The sequence below is a fragment of the Ammospiza caudacuta genome, chromosome 2 (genome assembly GCF_027887145.1).
Source record: "Ammospiza caudacuta isolate bAmmCau1 chromosome 2, bAmmCau1.pri, whole genome shotgun sequence".
Classification (NCBI taxonomy): domain Eukaryota; kingdom Metazoa; phylum Chordata; class Aves; order Passeriformes; family Passerellidae; genus Ammospiza; species Ammospiza caudacuta.
Window position 1 is genome coordinate 10,853,373 of NC_080594.1, and position 25,088 is coordinate 10,878,460.

General features: G+C 37.0%; 1 protein-coding gene across 3 annotated transcripts; it reads right to left on the reverse strand.

Annotated features, from left to right (window-relative positions):
* Positions 1-2,213: 2,213 nt before the first annotated feature.
* LIPI (lipase I) lies at positions 2,214-19,232 on the reverse strand. Of its 3 annotated transcripts, XM_058825279.1 has the most exons (10): positions 19,074-19,232; positions 15,376-15,752; positions 13,379-13,487; positions 12,447-12,548; positions 11,342-11,431; positions 10,100-10,267; positions 8,590-8,682; positions 7,058-7,166; positions 6,540-6,713; positions 2,214-3,017 (listed from the first exon to the last, which is right to left on the reverse strand). In XM_058825279.1, exons 1-10 carry the CDS (start codon positions 19,120-19,122, stop codon positions 2,930-2,932), a joined length of 1,359 nt encoding a protein of 452 aa, XP_058681262.1. In that variant the 5' UTR covers positions 19,123-19,232; the 3' UTR covers positions 2,214-2,929. The 3 variants fall into 3 exon arrangements, with proteins under 3 accessions (XP_058681262.1, XP_058681263.1, XP_058681265.1); XM_058825280.1 differs by lacking the exon at positions 11,342-11,431; XM_058825282.1 differs by lacking the exons at positions 15,376-15,752; positions 19,074-19,232 and adding an exon at positions 14,521-14,601.
* Between the last annotated feature and the right edge of the window lie 5,856 nt (positions 19,233-25,088).

Here is a 25,088-nt window from a genome sequence, read left to right on the forward strand (position 1 = left end):
GAGCACAATGGCAACCAAACAGGGTTTATTGCCAAATACTGAACCTGGAGAAAACAGGCATTTAGGGCAGTTGTATAAGGCAAAAATTTATTTCTAAATCAAAGTGGTCTGAAATTACCTAATTCACCACTTAGGATTTTCTCCAAGCTGATTTGGTGTTTTCAGCCCTTTCTGAATTTCCCCAATGACACCTTTTAGCATTAAAAGGAACAATGTTAGTGGGTATTCTGCACTCTGAACACAAACACACAAATGAAGTGCAATGAGTCCAGCCTCCCTCCAGCTCTGATGCAGAAGTTGGCTGCACTGAGCCACCAGCACTTGCTTCAGAACAGGGAACTCCCTGGAAGATTTTCATTTTCTGCATCATCTGCTGAGTCTGAGAGCTGACACAATTAGTACAAAGTAGCATGTGGCAGCGAGCCACAGAAAGCTTTCCCAAACAATTACAGCCCATTTTGCTGGGGCTGGGAGACACAAGTGCTCAGCCACTTGAGAAGTGCAATTCTGTGCTGGAACAGTCCCTCCTACAACACAGAATTAACCAGCTTGTTGCTTTAGGACATGAACTAAAACAACACAAATACAAGACTTTTTTATGGTAAAAAACAGGGTGCTTAATTTTTGACTTAACATTTAGAGATTTTTAAAAGTGACAGTGGACTGGAGGATGACAGTGTCACTTCCCCAATGACACTGGACAAAATAACAGTATCAATTTTTTCTTTTATAAAAGAATGCAAAACAATAAGCTATTTACATAAAGTAAGAATTTTTTACAAGAACATAAACATCAGAAGTATTAGAACAATTTAAACAAGGAAACACCAGCTAAAATTGGAAATTGGGAAAAGAGTTTCTTTGTCTCATGCTGTTTATTGGAACCTCCAGAGTTACCAACCCTGCTGCTTCTTTCCTTTTTATCCAAAGCTTATGAAAATCAAGGCAAAAATCACTATTCCTGTCCCACATATTTTATAGGGACATGTGAAAATATCATTCCCTTTATAAAATATCATTCCCTTATCACAGCACTGAGCAACACTTAGTCATGTCTGTATGCCTTCCTGTGTCAACAGAAAACAAAAAATTTAGGAAGGTGTCTCAGTCTGATATATTTCTATGCCTATAATATTTATATTACTTTATATTTATATAATGCCTATATAAATATATATTATATAACTTATATAATTTAACATAATATTATATATATAATACTTATAATATTTTATATTATTCAATGCCTATAATATTTATATCACACATTGAAAGATTCTAGTTCCAGACATTTGAAATCTAATCTCATGCCTCTGTGCTTGTTTAAAGGGATATAAGTAGCAGGCATTTGGAGGCAAGGTGAGGAAGAAAAGGAGACTCAGACCTGTTAAGGTCAGACTAGGTAGCTGAAAGTCTGGACAAATACCTGCAGAATGAAATGAGGAGAGTAACAGCAGTTTCAAAAAACAGAAAAAAAGAGAAATTTTAAAAATCCTCTTCTTCATACACAAGGAAAGGAACAAAGAACTATGTAGAAAAATGCTAAAGCTGAGAACTTGACTAGAATCATGGCGATTGCCTATGGTAATATAATATTTCTCAATAATTAATTTTTTCTTGTAAAGTCCATAAGCGTGTCTGTCAACAAGTCTGTGTATTTTTGGTTTATCCAGACAAGTAAAAGCCTGTGCAGTGGCTGGTTCAGAGTTTTGCATGGACTGACCTGCACGCTGGAGCTGTCCCCAGCAGGGAAAACATTCCTGCCTACCTGCCTTAGGTCACTTTATTCCATGTTCCTTACTTATCCAGCTTTTGACTCACAACAAAAGATAAAATTCCCAGGTTTTGGACATCCCATTCCACTGACATTCAGATGAAATTGGTTAATAGGTTCAACCAAGCGTTGCTGTCAAGTGTAGTGACAGAGGGGGACATGGGAGAGGAAGGAAATGGGTAGTGTACATAGGAAGCATTTGCATGAGAAAGCAGCATCAAACACAAAACAGCCTTACAGAAGATAAATACATCTCTCCCATCTCTTCCCCAATCAGCTCCATCAGGAAAGGCAGTGTGGGACAAGAATACCTCCTCCAATTCAGAAAAACATGTTATCTTTTTGTACCATTTATTCCTGCTCACATCCCAATAGGTGGAAAGCTTTCATCAGTCTCAGTGTGAACAGCAGCTCTAATTCCAAGAGGCCCAAACAGAAGCAAAATGTAAATACATTTATTTCACTTCTAAGTTATTCTCCTCAGAATAGACTTTAGATTACTTTGTTGTTTCAGCTACACTACTCTGTCCATAGCAGTTATAAAAAAAAATTCTGAATGCCTGCAATAGCATCCATCTATGACAAAGACAACAGACTTAAACCAGAAAATTTACAAATGTACTCACAAATATTATTGTTCCACTCCTCATACTGAGATGTTACATAAAGAGAAAATATGAATTAATTTCTCCAATGAACACAGCACAGCAAAACTGTTGTGTATTAGAGCCGTAGATCACATGGACAGTATATTAAATTCATTTAGTAGACTGATAGTTATGTTTCCACGTAAAAGCCATTACAAGTAATAAATATTTAAATATATATATGACAAATAACATGCCAGGATTATGCAGATAATTCATATTTAATTCAGCAGTTGCTTCATTGCTAACAAAGAGTAATGAACACACCACTGCATGTTCTCCACCATGATACATTTACTTTACTCAAGTAATTTTCCAGGCACATACAAGTCTGAACTTTTCAATTAATTTCAGCCTAAGGCACCCAGAGCAAGTAATGCATATTATCAGGTAGACTCTTGAAAAAAATCTAGCTTATCTCATTTCCTTTCTCATTGCAGTCTTTATCCTGAGGAAGCATCAAAATGTCACTGCCCTGAGAGAAATTAGGTTAGCAGGAGCTCTCTTTTCATGTACCCTTCTTAGGGCAAGGAATAGGTTTGAAGATCACTTCAGTGTTCTCCACCAGTATTAAATCGTATCTGCATAGCTGAGGCCTACAAAAGCAGAGAAAGAAAAAAATCACAACAGAAAAAGTTAAATTTAACAGAAAAATATTCCAGTATTTGAATTATTAAACCTTCAGTATTAACCAGCTCTCTCAGAGACAGCACTCAGGACAAGAAGTGTCTCCTTGTCTAAGTTTGTACCTTATTTCATGCATTCCTAGAGTAGCTTTGATGGACTGAAAAGCAACCAAACATCAGCTGGATGATGCAAACAAGTGTATCACACTGGTCTGAAGTACAAAGATGCAGCATTTCATCCATTACAGCTATTAATCTGCATTCAAATCAACTCTTTAGCAGCATGACCCAAAATCTGCACAATTCCTGTTAACGCAGGGCCTGAATAATTTATTGAGTTCCCTAGATAGGGAAATTTCTGCTTTTATTTTACATAGGAAAGTAAAGTACCACATCATAATATTTTCTATTTCACTTGCAATGACAGCATGTGTAAGAAATTTTAATGCAAGAGAGCAATTTGTCTTCTCAACAGCTAGAAAACTCACAGCTGACTAATACCACATGAACACACAAAAAGGTCACAAAGGGAGCCACATATACAGGAAAAACATGCATTTTGAGGTCAACATAAGTGCTCTGCCTTTTAGGGCAGAGGCAGGTCACAGTCCTGCTCTTCATGCACTATTGTAATGTATGGAGAGAGGAAAATGACAGGAAATGAACAGGAAAATGAAAGACACTCTCAGATGGAACCTCCATAGCACACAAGCCATAAGACTAATTTTATTTAAAATTATCTTCTCTATTTCTCTGAACTCATAGACGTGGCTATACCACACAATTCACCTCGGCCTGGGAAGTAGAACACAGTGGAACAGCAAAAGGAGAGAACAGCACACCAGGCATTTCCACTGTTGCCCATTCTCATAATATTTCCTACCAGTTAAGGCTCCATCTGTCTGTATGCAAAAGGAATGTCATTTCTACTTAAAAATATCACTCCTTTTAAGGTCTCCACAAAGTTATGACAGTAATTTTATGATTAAAAATATCAAGATTAATTCTGGTGTTCTGTACAATGCAAAGCATAGAATTTGATCCAGTCCTTCATCAACAATTTGTTTTGATTTAAATTCAATGTTTCATTATTAGAGTATTTTTGTAGTATTATTTATATCTAACTACAGGGGCCAAAATACCTAGCCAAATCATAATGAATATGAGAAATAACATGTTATGTTTTCCAACACATTTTATATCATTTGAAGTGCAATCCATCTCAGCTTGTGATTACTGATTACAGGAATGCCTCACAGGAGAGCAGCCCTGAGCAGGGAGCAGATTCACCAACAAGGAGCAAAACACAAAAAATGTTTTTGTCAGGTAAGGCTTCCTTAACCCCTCAACCCAATTGGCTTCTCTGCTGTCTACTAAAAATCATGGGCATGCCACACTTGCTCAGAAGAGGTATTTGCAAGGTCTTATTTACAATATCTCTGTTCTTGTTTTGGTCAAAAAACCCTGAGGTGTCCGGCTAAATATCTTTGAGTCATTTGCCTTCCTCTTTAACTGCGTCTGAGTTCACTGACAGGTTCATAAGATTTTGGGGATAACTGACACCTGGACATGCACAAGTTAGCAAAGCTCTCCGGTTTCGTGGGTGAGCAGAAATTATTTATCTCAAGGGTCAGAAGAAGAGTATGAAAATTTTGTGTATCTTTCACACTCCCATACTCACACACCATCTCTGTGAATAGTGGATCAGCCCAGCAGACAATTGTCTGTGATATTCCCCAAACTCCCACAGTTTGCCATTAACCCAGACCTGGGCAGACAGACTCCTATTGTCTTTAATCCCTGCATCTGTCCCCTGGTTTTTATCTACTACTTTATTGTGAAAAATTCAAATAGTTTTAACATAGCTTCTAGCTGATCATCCTGTATTCAAGTAATTGTTGTAATTATATGTAAATAAGGTAAATATAGGTTGATATAATTGCAAAGAGCAATTAGGTAATTATACCAATAGTGCTTTAACACCTGCATTTAAATTACGTTCACATGCTGATTCAATGCAGTATTTTTCACTGTTCTCTAAAAGTATCTGACATGCCTCTACAGCTGCAATCTGATGAGGTTCCACATGAAGGACTTTAGTGGATCTTATTTTAAAGCACATCAAGTGCATCTTACTTTTAAACTAACAAGAGTCAGACTAACAGGAATGAAAACTCAAACCCTATAAGGGTTGTTCATTGAAAATCTTTTTTGTTGCTTGCTAAATCATTATCTGAGAAAGCCCCAAGATCTGACAGGCTTACACAAAATGTACCTTCTGATTTATCACCACTGGGCTGAGAAAAAAATTGGAATATGATTTAGAACTTTTCACCCTCTCTCATCACCAAATGCTTTGAAATACAATCATGCCATTTTCACCTGAGAGCTTGAGACTTATGTCTTTCAATAAGTTAATCAAGTCAAATGTATGTACATTCTAGGGGACTATTTCGATTACTGAGTGTTTTGTTTCTTCCTAAGTTTCTCCCATCCATCTCTTTCTCTTCCTCAGTAAATCTAAAATAGTAGATTAATTTAAGAAGGTTTCATAATTTTTGCAAAGTACCATAACCAATTCTTACTAGGCTATTATCATGTACCATATAAGAAATCCTCAAATGTTGCATCTCAAGTTAATAAAATGTACTGACTTAAGACTTAATAAATATTGTAATATTATTTTCATTCATGACTCATTTGCTATTACTTATTTATTATGCATTTTTAGGTTTTTATTTTAAATTTTATTTTATATTCTGACTTTATTGAATCTGCCATTAATAAGCAACAAATTAACTCTCAAATGAAGTACTCCTGCTACTCCTGGATGTTTCTTACCTAGTCCATGTAACATGCTCTTTTCACAAGATGTAAATACAAAATTTAACTGCTAGAGTTACTGTATGAGTAAATTTGGAGATTTAAAAATGAATATATGGTAACAATGCTGAAATATTTTAAACCAGAATTAATAAAAGCTTATTAATTAATTTTTAAAAGCTTATTAATTAATTGTAATTAAACTCAATTACAAAAAATCATTTTAGCTGTAAGCAGACACAGACTGTGCTCTGGTCTCAGAACTTTTTGCCATCATCAGTAAGGCCAAAAATCTATTCCATTCACACATGCTGCTGAAGTGCTCCATTTCACCCCTGAGTGTGAAAAGCTGCATACAGACACATGAGAAAATCAGAAAAGTACTTGATTAATTTTATCTCATGAGGATGCTGGCCATGCAAGTCAGGCTGGTCCATGAAAGCACAGCTGTGACACAGCACGTGTGACACCTCTGTGTACAAACTGCTGTGCACTAAATGTTAATGTACACAGCAGCTCTTCCATGTGACAAATCTGATCATCAGGATGATGAGAAGAATATTCATACACTTGGGAATATGCAATTAAAAAGAATAAGTGCAGGGTTACTGAGAAGTCATCCTGAGCACCTTAGTTGATACCCAGCTGTGATACATGACAAACACTCACCTTGTTGGATTATTGACAGATTTCAGCTTCATCTGAAGAACCTTAAGCTTGCTTCTTGGGCCTATTAAAGCCTTCGTAGTAAAGGTCAAGGACATTTTTACAATTTTTTCGATGTCTCGGGGAAATCCAGTCAGTATTTTGACACTTTTATATTGCTGAAAAGTTGAAGCTTCGCTAAAGAAAAATATTTAGTCAGCCTTTTGTTAGCTGAGTAATATTCATTACTGCTAAGTATTATTATTTAACTGGGAAATCTTGTGGGATATATCAAATTTGAGCATTCAGAACAAGCCCAGCTAGAATAGGATTCAAACCAGCACCAAGCAAGGATCATTTCAGTGTGAGGGCATTGCCCCTGATACTAAGCCAAATCCAGGGAATGGGGCCATGGCCAAGTCTTAACAAATTCAAGATACTTTTTCAACTTGCAAGCTAACAAGTTAAAAGGTTTAGAAAACTCAAAGTTAGTCCTATAAAGTGATTTCTAAAAAAAGATTTAAAGACAAAGAACAACATACCTACTCATCTGCGACTCTGTGTTTCCAGCATTATCCATTATTTTAACTTCAATGAAACCTCTCCTAGTGCTTTTATTCCAGGTAATAATTTCCAATATGTAGTTATACACTGCAGGAAGAAATAGGAAATCGTGAGAATCAAATAATGATCTCAACAGCAAACAGTTGATATCCCCACCCTGTTAAATGTATTTACTGGCAGGTGATAGGAATAGTGACTCTTTACTTTCATCCTCCCTGTTCAAAGGAGAATGAAAAGCTGACCTGCTGCTGACCTGCCTGGTGCCCTCACAAACCCTGACATGGCATGTGGCCAAAAAATTATCATTATTATCATTCTCTACTAAAAGACCAGGACTCATATGAGGTCCTGTCTTGTTCAAGTTAACAATATCTAATAACTAAGGCTTTAATTAATGAATACACTCTTTTTCAGACTGGTTTGCTTTGCTTCCTGACTTAGCATATTTTTCTTCTTCTTGATCTTGCATATTTTCCTTTAAATTTACACTGTCATTACAATATTTCTTACTCTGTTCCATGTGCCTCCTCCTATCTCTGATAATATTTCTCTTCCTCTTTTCTCCCTTTTACCACCACCAATGAGGGGTAGGGGAGAACAGTAGTAACAGGTTTGGGTTGAGCTCAAAAACACTTGGAAGAAGAGTAATTTTACATAAATTTTACCTAAAAACAATGATGTAAAATCCATCACTTCATTCACCTCTCCTCAATCCTTTGGAGGATACAAGGATGTCAGCAAACATGACTAGGACCATCTGATCCTGGTCATAAAACTTGCCAAGAGGATGGACAAAACTAATGGGAAAACCTAATTTCACATTAATTCCCAGCAAGCCTGTCCCCATACCCTAAATGATAAAACCTTAAACACAGCTAATTAGAATTACATAATTATGTGGCTCTTTTTCAGGGTGATAGAGCCTTTTAATGCCAAGAGAAATTGGGTGAGAAGCCAGGATGGTCCTACAAGGGTAGGTAGGTATCTAAACTGTTGCAGCTGAAGCCCATGCCATGAGAGTTCATTGACACAGAATATAACTCTGAAGCAGCCAGCTGAGGTTTCCCTTGCCTGTTTTACTCCTGGGGAGTAATGGAGAAGCTTTGTTTGACTGTAGGGTGATCTCCTGGGGTAGAACATAGAGGTTTCTCTTTTTGTCCCCCACCCAGGGCAGTCTCGCTTCCCTTTCCTGCTCTCTGGAAATGGGAGCATTGATCCCATCCAAGCAGGTTGCATCAATCCAGCTTTTCCCTTCCCACTCGATTCTCATTTTCTGGCTTCCTTCCTCCTCTTGGCACTCCATCCCATTACTTTTACAGGTACATTTCTTTCCCTGTTCACACAGTATTACTTTTTCTTCTTCCTCTAGTCAGTGAACTGACCCTTAGTTAATGGTTTTTTACGTCATTTTACACAGTGGCTAACACTAACTTCTACTTTTAATGTGTTTTCACTCCAGATCAGCTAAAAAATGAGTCATAAATTTTTATGTATGTATTTAGTTACTCACAGCAGAATGGGTCTTTGCCTGAGGTATCAAAGTAAGCTTTTGTTGGTGAACTATATGGTATCAACAGCTTTTTCCATCTATCAGCATGATAACCTGAAATCCAAAGTTTAAATATTTCATTTCAGACATTTAGCAAAATCATGATACACAAATGTTTGCACAAAAGTATCTCACACCATGACAAATTTGGCTTTAATTTTCTCCAATAGCCTCAGAGAAAGAAAACTGACTAGAAAAAAGGAACCCTCTGAGTAAAACAGATTGCAGTATACAAGTATTTAATTCCTCTAATATATTAGTATCACAAAAATTGTCATAATGTAATAGTAACCTCTTTAGTCTGGGTACTAACTCCAAAAAGTAGTGCTGACAAAATCCTACAGAGGTAATAAAAACAATCCTAAAAATGTAGCCCACATATTTGCAGAGAACTTACAGAATAGCTTTCCTTTCCTTCATTTGAATCATTAAATATCTTTTAATTCTTTAGCCTATTTGTAGCTATTGTTTAATAAAATATAAGATACTCTGCAAACACCCTAAGCTCATGGATTTAACGCAAAGAAATTTACACAACTCCATGATTATTGTTTTTGGGGTTTGATAACAGTCCTTGTTTGTGGAATGGATGATCCTGTTCTCTCCCTGTTAATTTCTCTACCTAGTCTGGACAAGAAAGGTTAATTCCAGACTGCAGAGCTGCCACTGCAAAGCAGGAAGGATTGCAGCACAAGGGTGCTGCTTGTCCACTCAATTTTCTCCACCTCTACCTTAGGCATTCTGTCCAAGTGCATCAGGCTTGGCTAATAACCCTGCTGGGGAAGTCCTGGAGTCTTTCTGTCCTACTATAAAGGCTCATCATGGTTGGGGTTTTAGGAAATAACACACCGATCTATCTATGCTTTTTCTTCTAGCCTGATCCAACTAATGTAGCATGCACATCCCAGCATAAGGGTGGAAAAAATACCCAACAAGATAAAAAATTAAGTTTAACTTCTAATTATGTATATTTTAAATGTCATTCTTAAGAAAACCCTGCCAACTAGGAAATGCTCACACTGTTGCCATTCTTTTCAAACTGCACCCAAATCCTCTCTAAAAGCAACAAACACCCAAAACAATTAAAATCCCCTCCAAATAAAAGCTTTATTCCAAAGGAAGAGAAAAAAAAAAAACCTCCAGAAATTGCTTTAAACATTATTACTCTTAAATAAAAACCACACGTCCTCTAGGGATCACACTACACTCTTAAAGCCTGAAGTGATGAACTAAGCACAAGTAGTTTTTCTCTAGAAAGGGGAAACACTGAATCCACTCCAGACTGGAAAGCATAAAGACCAAAGTGTAGGAAAATTCAGCACCTGTGCCTAACAGAGATAACTATAAAGCAGTCAAACCCATGAACTTTAAATTTAAATACCTTATTTAAATACTTGAAACTTAAATAATTTAATTACTTTAACTTCCCAGGAAATCTCACCCAGCCCAGAACAGATGTGGTAAAACTTACCCACTACTGGGCAGGACATGGGCTGGAAAGCATCACAATCCATACATTTTCCTCTCTTGTAATCCAAGTAAGAGTCACAAGGATATGTTATCATGTCACACCAGTTTTTCAAAGATGCTAAGAAGAGGAAGACAGATCTCTGATGGTCACATTTAAAATAATGCAATCCTTCAAGGAAGGAAAAAATATAAAAAGAACAATTAATTTTTATTAATTAAAAAAGGATTGTGTATAAGTAGAATCATAGAATGGTTTGGGTTGGAATGGCCCTTAAATATCATCTTGCTCCAACTCCTCTGCCTTGGGCAGGGACACATTCCACTACACCAGGTTGCTCAGAGCCCCATCCCAGCTGGCCATGAACATTTCCAGGCTTCATCCTGTGGTACATCCACAGCTTCTCCACGAAACCTGTGCCAGTGCTTTACCACTCTCTCAGTGACAACTTGGCCAAAGAAAATTACCATGAGGAACACTTGAGAGATTCTTCTCTACTTTTCTGGGGAAAAAAATTCCTTCCTTTCCAGACAAAGCAAGCTTTGGGAATTGTGGAGATGATAATTGTCCTGGCTTAAGGGATTCTCCCATAGTCACAAACACACAAGTGGAAGCCTTATGCCTCTGCAGCAGCCCTAACTGGTAGCACTGAAAGCAATTTAGTAGTGGGAAGCACTGACAGAAACAAAGATAACCAAAAAAGTACACAAAAATAATTGCCAACAACCTAACACTCATGGAACTTGAAATAAGGGAAAGTCTGCATCAAAAGTTAATGCCATAAAACTGTTTTCATTCTAGAGCCTGAAAGACATATCCAACACCAAAACCTAGTTCATCATTGCCAGCCAGGAGGAACCCAAAACACAGTGGGGATGTCGAAGCCTTGCCTTCCATGCAAGGCAAGGGATCCTGCCCAAACCACTGGGACACAAACACATTCCCCTGTGCCTGGACCCTTATAACCAGGGAAAAATAATCATCAGTATATTCAGGTTTTATATATAATACAATAAAAACCTCATAATGCCAATATTAATTATATGACGAGACAATTATGTTACAGCAAGATTATTTTCAAATATCTTGATTATTTTTCTTTTTCTGCATAGAGATGGAAAAGAAAGCATGCAGTCTCAGCTCCTGTATTACTGACAAAGTGCAGTGTAAATTCAATTCAATTTAAACTTTTTTGATTTGATCTCAAACTTTTCTTCTCATGCAATGAAACGGATTTTTATTTACCACCGAAAAATGTTTTTGGACAACCAGGCTGATACATTCCTCCATTTGGATAGAAGTCAATGGTTCCTAAAGGCTTCTTGAAACCTAGTACTAAAGTAAAAACATCATGAATGAAAAAATCCCATAAACAGAATTATGAAGGCAATTATTTATCATCACATTCACTCCTAAAATCATGGAGGTCTTAAAGAAAATTTTTGCAATTATACCATTCTTTCTGTACTGTAAATCAAGGTCATGCTATGACGTAAAAGTCAAGGATTTTTTCTTTTTAAGAAAATTATATATCTGTAAAATGCTGTACACAAATCTATACAAAATTGTGTAAGATTCCTACTGCTGCCAAAGAGAAAGAGCAGAAACAGCTCTGAGATATTATTTGCATAAACAAATTTATGATATTCATATCCTCTCCAACCAAAATTCTTTCCCAGCACAATTTTCATTAGAGTAAACTTTTCCATTTTTTGCAAGACGTTAGATTCTGAACTACACTAAAATTAGCAGTAAATCAAAGTAAGAAAATTTCTATCTGTCCGGTAAAAGTAAGCAAAGATACACGAGTAAGAGTTAATTCAATCTGACCTACCTTCCTTTTTACCACACATTATCTTTATTCACAAAATGGGAGCATTACAAAAATTGGCATTTTACAGAAATGGATATAGGAAAATGCTTAAATTTTAATATTTAAGAAACTGATATGAAACTACACAAATAATGGGGCAATTGTGGTACTAAAGGTTTACTTATGGTTTTGAGGAAAAAATGAAACCAGAGATTAAAGCACAGCTGAAGCAGGCTTTACAATGCTCCTCTTTTTAACCTTACAGTAACATGATTTAGTATTTTAAGCAGTGGCTCTGTGATGTACTGAGTTGACAGAGCAGAGCCTGACTGTCTCAGAAGGGATTAATTCAGTGATAACCATGTGCTTACAGTCTCTGTGTTCATATGCACTTGCACAGCAAAAGAGCCTTCATGTTAACAGAAAATGTTCTCCTGCAGCACCATTTGGATGTTACTGAAACAGTTAATCCCTTCCTTCCCTTTTGCTTTCCTGCCTTTCCTCAAGCGGAAAGAGGAGAGTCAAAGCTGTTGTTACCATCAATATCTGAATGGATCACATCCACAAACTGCGCATCAGTAGGATCCAGCCTGTGGTCTGGCGGTTCTCCAGTGAATGAAGGGCCTGCTGGATCCAGACCTGAATAAAAACAACATTTGCATCAGAAAACCTGGGCTCCTTCTGCAGATATATAAAAGACCTGAGCCTTAATCAGCAGTAACTCTTCATTTTCTTGCTTTAAAAATTTTTAAAAAGCATGATTTTTCTCTTTAACTTGTGAAGAAAAAAAAATATTCCTACCACAAGACTGATCAACCCATATGTTGAATTTCTCTCTTTCCATAACTAGACGTGCTCATCTCCCATTTATTCAGGTGAATATAAACCAACAGCATTGGGGATCAAGTCAGGAAAATTTTTTTGTCCTTTTCCCCAGAAAACACCATACCTATTATACACTTTATAAAACCAAAATGGCCAATATAACTGCTCTCACCACCAGAACACAACTAGTCAGACACTCAGGTAGCACATCATTTAACCTAAGTGTCACCTGGATGAAGCACTCAATTTTCATTTGAGAGACTAGAGGTAACCTGTATTATATATAAATATAATATATAAATATATATTATACATATTTTGTATGAATGTATTACATAAATAAATGTATATAAAATTTATTATAAATAAACATATATAATATATTATCTAAGTTATATAATATATATTTTAATATTTATATTATATATATATTTATATTATATATATATATTTATATATATTAAAAATTTAATCTGTAATTTATGTCCTGAAGGCAGACTTGCCCCATTTCCTGAACTTCTATCAGGGCTATATTTTTCCTCATGTATGTCATTAAATATTCAGTTCTCGTTTGTCGATGTCTCAGAGCTCTGACAACAATACAAGGTACAACAGAATGTGTGCACTGGGATTAAAAGCCTTACCTGTAATTCTGCCAAGTTTGCCTTTATACTTCTGGCCAACAAATCCAGCTATATGAGCACCAAGACTAACTCCAATTAAATACAGGGAGTCAAGAGAAGCTCCACCCACCTATCGGGGGAAAAACACCAAAGCCAGTCACACACAGAATTAATGGAACAGAAAGCACTTGGCTGATTTAGTTCTCATTTTTGGTCAGTACTTTAAATTATATTTCTAATTTTCTGGCTCTAAAAAAAAAAAAAGAAGAATATTACAAAGTTCCTTTCAGTTTACAATCCTATATTAGTGTAGAAATTATAAAAGTGTAGAAATTATTTTCAAGTGTAGAAATTATGAAATTCTTTACCTAGAAAAATGTAAAAAGGAAGCTTGAGTCACATTTCTCCTGAAATGCCACATTAGTTAGAAGGGAAGCAGGTAAGGGAAGAGGAAGACATTTATCAGATAAAAGAAAGTTGAACCAAAACAATGAAGGAGGGAAAAAACATCTTGCCCTGCTTTATCCTTCCAATAAAATAAATTAAAAACATAATACTATTAACAAGTACTTTTGTCACACAGCTGCTGAATAATGGTGCCAAATGCACACCTTAAAATGCTTATTCTACAAAGCAGGCAGTATTCAAAAAAACCCAAATGAAAACCTACAGAAGAACTCTAAAACAGCATCAGTTGACCTAGTTGTAATCCCTGCAAAATGATGGGGTGACACACAAGATCTGAAATATTAGTATGTCTTAAAATGAATTAGGAGGGCCCCAGAGCAGCTTGTAAGTGTGAAAGTGATAGCTGTGGATGCTACAGACCCTCCTGTCCCATCACTATCAGGACTCACACACACTGTCACTGTTTGCCAGGCAGATCTGTAAACAGCAATTCGCTTAATTAATCTTCTCATAGTCCTACTTAATTTTTTTTTTATTCCATTACAATAAATCTACTGGCACAATTGCAAGCTGCTATCACTGTATCTAGTCCCAGAGGACAGATGCTTATAGGCTGAGATGAAAGGAGAGAAAGCCTTTCTCAAAACATTGGATGTTTTTCTGAAATTCCACAGGAATATTTTGTTACTACACAGTGTTGCCATCTTATTGCAGGGGTTCCCTACTGTTGTCTCCTTATCACAAAAGCTCCATACCTTCTTGGTGTTTCTCATGGACAACTCCTCAGAGCACTGACTTTCTTCTTCACAAAGCACCCACTACCCACCTCACCCAGCCACCCCACTCTTTTACAGCACTCTGCTTCTCATTGCTCACAGCTGTGGCCTGTTAAAGTCAGCCCTGCTCCTCATCTTTGATAATTGGCCCAGCTGCAGCTCTTTAGGGGTGAGATTACTCTCCACACTATCTCTACTTTCTTATATTCTATCCCCCTACAACACAGCATTCAGAATTTCTGAGAATGGCTGAGAAATAAATGGTGAGAAAAGATGAAAATTCAAGTGACAAATCAGACAACAGTGTAAATAACATCATCACGTTTTGTTCATTTGATCAATCAATAAATCTAACATCCAGTTAAAACCATTGGCATCAACTATGGTTTCAGCAAGAAGTTTATATCATCTTTGAATTAATAGTTATATCGTTGTCAGTGGCTGATTTCTCATTTAAAAGCTTTATTTACAGTAAATTAACAGTAAAAATAGTAGTGCAAAGCCTTTGTAACATGTTTATGCCACATACTATTTGAACATCTCTCCCTCCACTTTCCCACTGCTGAATTCATTCTTTCCAGAAGACCTAAAACTTCCAGCTGGTTCAAGAAATCAGATAGACTTTCAGGCACATTTCAGTGAAAGGGAATTAAGAACTCAGGTGAAGTTAAATATATGCAATAATAACTGCAAGTAAAGTTAGTAATACCTCTATAAAGAAATGTGATTTGATATTGTTCACTGGACTTCTCTGTAGATGCATTTTAAATATCCATTCCCACTCAAACCATGCTCTTCACACTCATTCAGAACAGATCCAATGCTCTGCCTTACCAGCATCTGGTCAATATAATTCTTCAGTATTTCTGCAACTTTTCTGCAGTTTTTCACAGCAATTCTGTAAATCACAGTGGTAGCACCACGATTCCAATCAACTATAATGAGATTCATATCCTCTGAAGACAGTAAAAGCCTCTTCATGTCACCCAGCCATGCTGGAGGAGATCCTGTTGGCCTGTAGCCATGAATAACAAAGACAATTTTCTTGGTTGTATTCAGGTACTCAGATGCAGTAACATTGTGTTCAATGAGTCTCTCAGCACAATCTCGATTTTTCCTTGTGTACAGGAGTAGCTGAACATGGAGCTCTGTTCCAGAAAAAGCATGGCCTAGGTTAAGGTCTGTAAATTCGGGACATTTTTCTTCCTCATCTGAAAAAGATGAAAATGTTAAGACAGTCATTTGATGAGTTGGGCTACCTGAAATACCACCTCTTCACTTTTCTTTCCATATCTTTTTCTGCTGAAAGTGGAGAACTTCCATTTTCTTTACTCTTGACCTTTGGAAAGAGGTGTCAAAACATCAAAACGTGCACTGAACAAGGTACCACACTTTAACTGACGACTCTGCAGATACCACTATTATATATATATATATATATATATATACACCACTATTATATATATATATATATATACACATACCACTATTTTATATATATATACCACTATTATATATATATGTATATACCACTATTTATATATATATATATATATATATATACACCACTATTATATTTATATATATATATATATATACCACTACTATATATATATATATATCTAAGGCTCCTCTGAACTCTTCAAATGTGAAATTATCCCAATTTTTCCTGAACAGTGTTTCTGTATTTTCTCCTTCTAAGTACTAATTAGTAGCCATTGTTGATAAGATCTTTTACTTCACCATCAAAGGCAGGTTCTCAGAATTTTTTTACAAGAAGTGCGTGCTGGATAAACAGGAAGGCTGTTGTGGTTGTTTCTTCCTCTTTGGGCCAGAGTGGCTGTGCTGCCAATCCTTAGACCTTGTTTATTTGATCTAGCAATAAGAAATATCTGCCTGACAAAATAGGAATGATCCAGAACTCTTTCCTAGCTTTGAAGCACCATAATGGCACTGTTACCAAGAAACAAAAGCAGAAAAAAACAAAAAAATCTTGCTCTGAGTTTGAAAAAATAAGAATTAAGGTCAGTGTACACAATGGCACATGACAAACAGAAGGATTTAGCATTTCTGTCTGTACTTGGATAGTTAGGGTGTACCAGATTAAGCTGCCCAAGAAGAGGATGGAGATTTTCAAGAGTCTAAAAACCCTAAATTTCTCCCCTGTCTGGTTATCAACATCCAAAGTTCACACTTTAAAGATCTCTTTTGGCTGCTGAGTTCACATTGTGTGGATAAACCACTCCGGGATTCTGGGCAGAACACCAACACCTGTCAGTTCTCCTGCAATGGCCTCTTCACCTTTGCTATGCTGTTAGTTGGTTTTTGGCCAAGGTTCTCAGCCCATCTCTGGACTTCCAGTGGGTTACATTACTTTACACAATACATTTGTCTCTCTATTACTTGATGGCACCTTTTCAACTCTTCCATCATTAAAATCTCTGCAAAACAAGTCACTTTCAAGAAAGCAAAAGTGAGAAAAGAAATTGTGTCTTGTTAATTCCATAAAAATAATATTAAAAAAAATAAACTGAATTTCTCAGATTTTTTGAGGCATAAGAGAAGCAGTCCCAGCCCTTCTCCTTTCCCCAGAGGACAGTTCACAGGCAGAACCAAATCCACCACATCTGTGATGGACAGCAAGGCTGCATTCTCTCTTAAAGCTGCCAAAGGCAAGCGTGGGTGGCTTACAAGGTATCTGAAATATGTGTTCAATACTACAGGTCAGGCTAAGCAAAGCTGAACAATGTGATTTATGGCATTCAAGGTGCAGTAAAGATTCAGTAAAGGCACTAAAGACACTGATTCACTAATTTAGGGAACTAGCCCAGTCACCTCTAATTCCAAACCATGTATCATCTACAAGGCCTAGATTGGTCACCTCTGGGCTGGACATCACAAAAAGTAATGGATATAGTCCAAACAAGAGCAGGATTGAAGTTACACAGTGTTAAAAATTAGCTGAATCTCCCTGCTGCAAACCAATCAGATAAAACTTTCATGCCTATCATCATGTTATGACAGTAACTACAATTATTACATGGAGAAAAAGACAGAATTATATTGAAAAATAAATACCATTGTTTTCCTCATTTAAACCCATAATAATATAAATAACTTTAACTGAGATTCCTAGACAGGTTATTAACTAAGAAGTGATACAGGAAGGCAACTCATTTCAGCACTTGGACTTAACAAGAAGTTCTGAAACTGAAAACTGTTCAGCTGAAGAGGACTTGAATTTTATAAAAATAATAATCAAGAACCTGGTAAAATGTCATGCATGTGACATGATCCTGAGATGTTAACAATATGTGTCACATTTGATTTCTGGTTTTCATATATTTGTATTTTATGATAAAACTAGAATATAAATTACATTACACTAACTTCACCTACAAAGTGAAAATAAAAACCAGCCACTTGATTATAGTTTCAATGGTACAACATGAAACTCTCATTTTGCCTGATCTGGTCTTTAAATCCAAGTTTAGTCACTGATCCTTAAAATTCACTCCTTCATATCTAAAATATAAAAGATTCATGCTAAGATATCTCTCTGTATCCCTTTAAATATTTTGAATTTTTTAAATCATTTGATTGGTAGAAATAATTCTTCTAAAATCAGTGGAATGACAGTGAGATGAACCAGACAGAGTCTGTTCCATGGGAATGAGAAATTTATCATAAGGAAATTATTTTAACTGCCAAACTTATTTACTAGCTGGCAAATGTCAAAGAGAAGCAACTTGTTTACTCTTGGCTGTGAAATGACAGAAGTTATTCTTTCAAAAGTAAATAGAGAATAAAAGGGAAATGATGATGTTTTTACTGTGGAATTAGATAAGTAATGCAAATAGGCTTTATAGATTTAATACTTTGAATTGTTTAGCGAGGAGTCATAGGGGGAATTTTTTCAATCTCCTGTTTCTCCTTGAGCACTGGAAGCAATACCCAGCTGCCCTTTGTGCTCTCTTGTTGGTGTACTCACTCTTTTCTCTGCAATCAAAACACACACCTAGGCATTGGGCTGTTAGGTATGCATTTTAAGCAAGTTAATGTATAATTGTAACATTCTTGAGCACATTTGTAAGCATTTTAATTATCTTGTGTGGTTGAAAAATGGGAAAATCTTAAGTGCACAGTCCTTTTTGTAACAATTAAAAAATGCAACACATAACTTGAAAATCTAAGCACCTATCACATCAGCAACAACCAATAAACCCACATGAGTATATTAAGACTATTTAATGATTACGTCTACTTTGTACAAAGTGCACATACCTGGTAGGTCTGTGGGCAAAGTACAGCCACAGATAAAGTACCAGGCTTGGTTGTATTTACTTTAAAACAAAAACTTATGTCTCAGTTTCAAAGTTATTGAATTCTTTTTACTAATCATCTGCTCCTTAGGCATAATTCATAAGATTTTAGCTTAATCTTTTGGCCAATTTAAATGAAGGAATATTCATTTTTTTTAATGTTTGATTAAAGCAAAGATTCCACATTACAAGCAAGCTAATGGTTCTTACCTGATCTCACCCAGTATATCAAACAGAGGAAGAAAAACAATTTCAGCATGTGGAAGTGGAGCAAAAGTGATGTGTAATATCCCAAAACAAATGGCAAATTGAGTGTTTCCTTATGCCAGATGTCTAACACAACTGAGGGACACCAAAGAAGCGAGTGAGTAGGAAGCAGAAAATAAAGCTGTAGCCAAGCTTCTGCACTTGTGACTCCTCCTATTGAGTGACTTCAGTGGATAGGGTGGTGGTTACTGGGCTGTGAGGGTTGGGACTGATTTTTAATCTATTTCCCTCTCTGTCTATCAGCAGAATTACAAGCACAATTAAGCAAGTGATGTCATGTGTTGCTGGCAACTCCTGCAGGTGTGGAGTTTGGGAAGTGGGGTAACTAATGCAGGCCACGAAAGAGCCACGGTGAGGGGGGTTTAAGTGCCATTAAAGATCCATAGTGAGGGGGGTTTTAACTGAACTGCAGTTCAGTTAACTGAACTGCAAGTAGGAGCACTGAGATGGATGGGCAAAAGGAGCTTAGAGCAAAAGGTCATTCTGCTGATGGTAGGATCTCCCTGTAAGAAACTGAAAATAGTTCTGAGAACTGTGTATCCAGAGATCACTTTTCCATAAAACTATCATCTGAGCTTTTCCCAGGATTCATCCTCTAATCTGAATTTTGCAATGCAAAAGCTTCTCTGGCAGAGAGGTGGAGCTTAGAGTCCCACATACCTCACCCAGATATTGATTTGCTGTGTGTTTTTTAATCTCGTTCCCTCTGTATCCCAGCTGCAAAACAAATCAAGAAATATTTTTTTTATAAGCTCATTTATTTACACATCACCTCACTGGGTAAATACAGGAGTGCAGACTACAGATTTTTAAAGTTTGAAGTGAGGCAGAGGCAGATAAGCCTCGCATTATTCATGTGTGACTTGTGGATGCTCAGCTTGCCTACATCTCTGGCCCAATTATTTCCAGTGCAGGAGAAAGAAAACCATCCCATAACCATTCAAATAGGATGCAAATGCACCTTAGGAATGTCTTTTTGCATGGAGTATCCTTTACAGTGCTTCCAAGCATAGGTCTAGTTTCCTTTGTTTCTTTCCACTACAGTTACCTGTGTGTGAGTGTGTGTTAATGTGTTTCATTATTTAATTTTGAGTGATCATTGTCTTCAGCTTTATGGATCTGAGCAGCTCCTCAAAGCTGTGCTGCACAAGATTTTGCATCAGACAGCCTTTAGGAGGTACCATCAAAGGTGTCTTTTTCACTTTGAATGAAGTCACAAGGAGCAAAAGATGCAGTATGTCTGCTGTTATGAAAATCAACTCAGCTCAACAAATGACCTTTAATTAATTTTTTGCTCCCATTTCTCAAATATGTCACTTTGTTTGGAGTAAAGTTCACTATGGCAGCTCCTGAATTCCTTTGCACTTCCCTGTCATCTCAAATCTTTGACACTTTGCCCAACCACTGCTATAAAAGCACAGCTTTGCTGACATCACATATTGCTTAGAACAAGTAATGGCAGGGTGTCACTCTGGCTCTTTCCTCTCACAACTTTTTAATCTAGATTATTGTTACAACAAAAGCTTAGTGCCCCAAGAAACCTTCAGGGAGCCTCAGGATGCACTCTGTATACACTCATTCATATACAAGTTAAAGCATAGAGAGATCAACACCACTAAAACCAAATTGCCAACAGTCCCAGTACAGCCTTTCTTGGGTTTATACAAGAGCCAACCACCTGATCTTAGAAGAAAATCTTACATATGTACTGCAATACGTACCTAATGCCACTAGCTGTGAATAAACCACTAACATTTATTCTTTTACACAGAAACAAGGAAAAGAAAGGACATTTTAAGTTTCTCTTGAACTGAAAACTGAAATAAGCCCAGCTCACAGTAATGTTGATATAACCCCCCCATGAAATGGTTTCAAAGGTCTCTGAAACATGGGAAAGGACTCCCTTACCAAATCAATGCCCAGAAAGTTTTGTGGTATTCATCAGGATGTTGAACTGGGGTGAACTCATGTCTCTGTCCTGTGACAAGGGAACTGTGCTCAACAACAGTGGCACTTGTGCTTCTGAGAAATTCAGAAATCCCAACTCCTCTTACTGGTTACACTGTAGGTTCTACTGACAGCTCCCTGCCAGGTAAATCCTTCCTGGTGAGACTGAGTTCCAGGTACACTCTCACAAACTCCAGAGTTCAGCTATTTCCTGTCTCACTTTGCTGCATTGTTGTTATGCACACTCATTATGCATCTTTTCCCACAAAGATGCACTCTCCCTCACACTGAAATTCAGAGTTATCTGCTTCAAAAGTGCCTTATGCAAACCAGAGGAGGATGCTGGCACTGCCTCTTCAGGACTTTGACCCCCAAAGTGCTCAGGACTGCTAGAGTCACCACCCTGATAATTTTAGGGGGATCCCACACACTGCTGGCTAAGTATTCAAGCTGAAGAAAGATATGAAAATTTAATTTTAATACAGTACAAGATTGCTGTGGCTTATCAATAAAAGAATGGCGTTATTACAATTAAATTTATACCCAGAAGTTTTGGATAAAATAGCATCTAAAAACATTACAGTGTGGTTTCTCAAGATTAAAATGGGATTCTTACACAAGCCTTGATATGCTGATCTGTGGTCATATGCAAATGCTATTTCCCCTTCTAATCCCCTCTCTAACCCCTGGGATTCCGTGGTGTTGGGAAATCCCATTCTCAGAACAACTCTCATTTCTCTTCCGTCTCAAGCCTCTTCTACAGAAAAATTCTTCTCTAACCACTAAGCTTAAGAGCACTGCTCCCTTCCAGGCAAGAGAAAACCCCACCAGGCTTTTGCAATGCCCTGTGTTTAACTATGAAAATAAGTTATCTAAAGATTGCAAACAAAAAAACTCTGACTTGTTGGAAGAAATGTAAGACTTACTGTCTTCTACACTGATGCTGGCAATTCCTGTAAATTGATAATCCCTTCCTAAATAGACTTGACAAGTTGGTGACTAATCGTCCTTTAGAAAATATGGGCTCTGAGGCAATGCACACCATTTATGCCTTGGGAAATAAATTCTTTAATGATTATTTTTCACACTGTTGTCATCAGGATGACTTGTGAAAATGCGCTCCTTTGTAAAATTACACTTTGAAAATATACTTGGAATGCTGAATATGTGGACATGATTGAAACCTGTTTGCAGCAACCAGGACAGCTGTGGGCTATAATGCAGGTGTAACTCCATCTTTAAAGATGGCAATCATACTCCAGTAATCTTTATTGAGAAGTGAACAAAATCCAATATTTCATATGTGTATTTTGTCAGTAACTATTACAATGCCTTACCATGCTGGTGAGGGCAGCGTTTGGGGAGTGCAGTTTCTTAGCCCAATTTTTACATAATTATGTATTATGACAGGAAGATGCTGCTGGTGACATAAGTATCACTGATAGAAAAATTTGGACATTTGTTTTCATAAAAATGTCTTCCTTTGCAGTTGCAGTTTTTAGTTTCTTACATCTCTTTACTGAGTTTAAAGTGATACCTTGCAAAAGGTTTTTACTGGAATTTTAGGTATGTAATTACAAAGTATTTTCTCAACTGCAGTTGCGAGTCTGATTTGCTGGGGATGGAATATATTGGGTCCACATCCAGACAACTGAACTGAGAGGAGCTCAACAGTGCAGTGAACTTTCAGGCTGGGCTCAGAATAGAACTGAAAGGTGAAAAAAAGGGAGACTGAAGCTTGTGAGGAGTAGGTGCAGTCTGGAGTGTTGACCTGCACAGGTCAGGAGAGTGGAGGAAGGTAAAAATCTGGGACAGAAACAAGGGCATGGCAAATAGCAAAGCTGACAGTGTGTATGTAACTTCTTCAGATCAGCCAAATACACCTCATACACACAGCTTTTAAGAATCACAATAAAGTACAGATTAGAAAATTACTTTAATGTTGTCCTAGTGCAAGTAACATGAAGTTTAAATGAGGAACAGGCACAAGCTCTGCTACCCCTTCAACTGTGCTGTTTGGTCACTGAGCTCCCCCACAATTGTCACTGCTCTGTTTGGATGTAACTTGCTAGTGATTGTTGTTGGCCTCTTAGGCCTGTTGGGTCACTGCCACTGTGACTGCATTTGGTCAAGGTGTCAGTTCACCATCTCTGGGAGCATTAATTCAGTCTATAAATCTCTGCAGGTGTTCTTGTTGCTGAACATGTCATCTTTCCTATAGGAAATTAAGGACGTTTAACTTAGAGTCATAGCCTTCTAATTTTTCTAAACACTGCTCATGAATATAGTCTTGAGTGCTTCACAAACCTTCATAATAATTCACGTGCTGTGGCAGGCCTTTAGTCAGCCACAAAACCAGAGCACAGAGAATGCACAAGAAATCTCTTGCCCTTTATGATGCACCTTAAAGAAGAACTGAGCTCACAGAGTCTGCACACAATTTTTGTCCTCCATTCACCAGCTTCAAACTGTTAAAATTTCCATTCCCAAGATTATTTGTCTCAATTCCTTCTATTAATGTAAGGATTTAGGACAGCCCATTTTAGGATCATGTTGGAATTGTGCATTCACATTCTGCTGCTATTTGGAACCCAATCTTGTTTTCTGAGATTTCAAATCTGGATCCAGTAGGAAAACACTCTGATCTTGAACTGTGGGAGGTGCTGGAATTATGTGACTTAAAGGATTTTGTCCAGTCACTGCCAAAGAAGCTCCTCCATGAGATTTCAGAAGGTGGTGAAAATCTCAGGTACATTATCAAGCAAGTGCTAATGCTGTTATTTTCCAGTACTATGTGATCCTTCCAGAAAATTTGCTTCAGAAGATATCAGGATAGAAATGACACATCTCCTGTCATTCTTAGTAGAACTATTCTGGTAGTGCAAGTTTTTTTGAGGTGACCAACTGGTCACAGTGGTATAAATTCTGATGGCCTGTGCTGTATGAGAAGCCAAGACTATTTTCAGCTCAAGTGTAAAGAAGGGGGGGTGTGGTGTTGCAACTCATGCAGCACCTCATTAGATTTGGGTAGAAAAGTGCTCATTTATTTAAATTTAAAAAATAAAACAAGAAGAAAAAAAACAACAAAAAACAATCAACCAAAAAAAACCCAACAAATTCGAAACCCACCAAGGTACAGAGAGCTTATTCTTTTGTTCTATTTGCTTAAGCAAAAAACCTCAATTTTAACTTTGAAACATTAACCCCCAGTTATGCAAGGAGGGTGACACTTGATATAAAAGAACTCTAAACTGAGGAGACAAATATTGCAGCTTTCAGCAGCAAAGGCACAGGTACAATAGTGTACTGGGTATCAACCTGAATTTTTCAGACAGATCATTTTCAGGAGGACATTCCTGGAAGGTGCATACTACAGCTAACATATACAGGTATCCAAACTGTTACACTGAACATTATTGAAAAGTGGTTCAGCATTCAATCTGGCTCATTCCTAGTGCACACTATAATGTGAATATAAAACTGAAGACTCTTTTAAGATTCAGCCATGGGTGTTGAAGTCCTACCTTAACTACAATTGATATGCTGAGCAAGAAGAAATAAAATTCCAAAGCAGGATGAACATATTTCAGTAGTCTTTTCAGAAGCATAAAGTATTGTTAGGAAAGAAGTACAGACATGCTCCATGGTAATCTCAGCTTTATCTTGTGCTCCCTTTCCTCCATGTGCCTGACTTGCCCTTCTCAAATCTATTTTTGACAGTGTTGGGCATAGACAGCTGGTCTGTCTGGCCCATGCTTTGCTACAGAAGACAAAAATCTGGTTCTAGATGAGGTGACAGCTTCTGTTGACATGGAAACAGATAACTTTGTGCAGTGCATCAAAAGAGAGTTTCACAGCTGCACATTGTTTACTACAGGTTACACACAGTCATGCATTCAGAGAGGTAAGTTTTGATAAGCCATTTGAAAAATAAATTACTTCTTGAAATATGTTCCCATAATCCAGAGATATCTTTACTAGGACTAGAAAATGTGGCTGAAGAGCTAATTT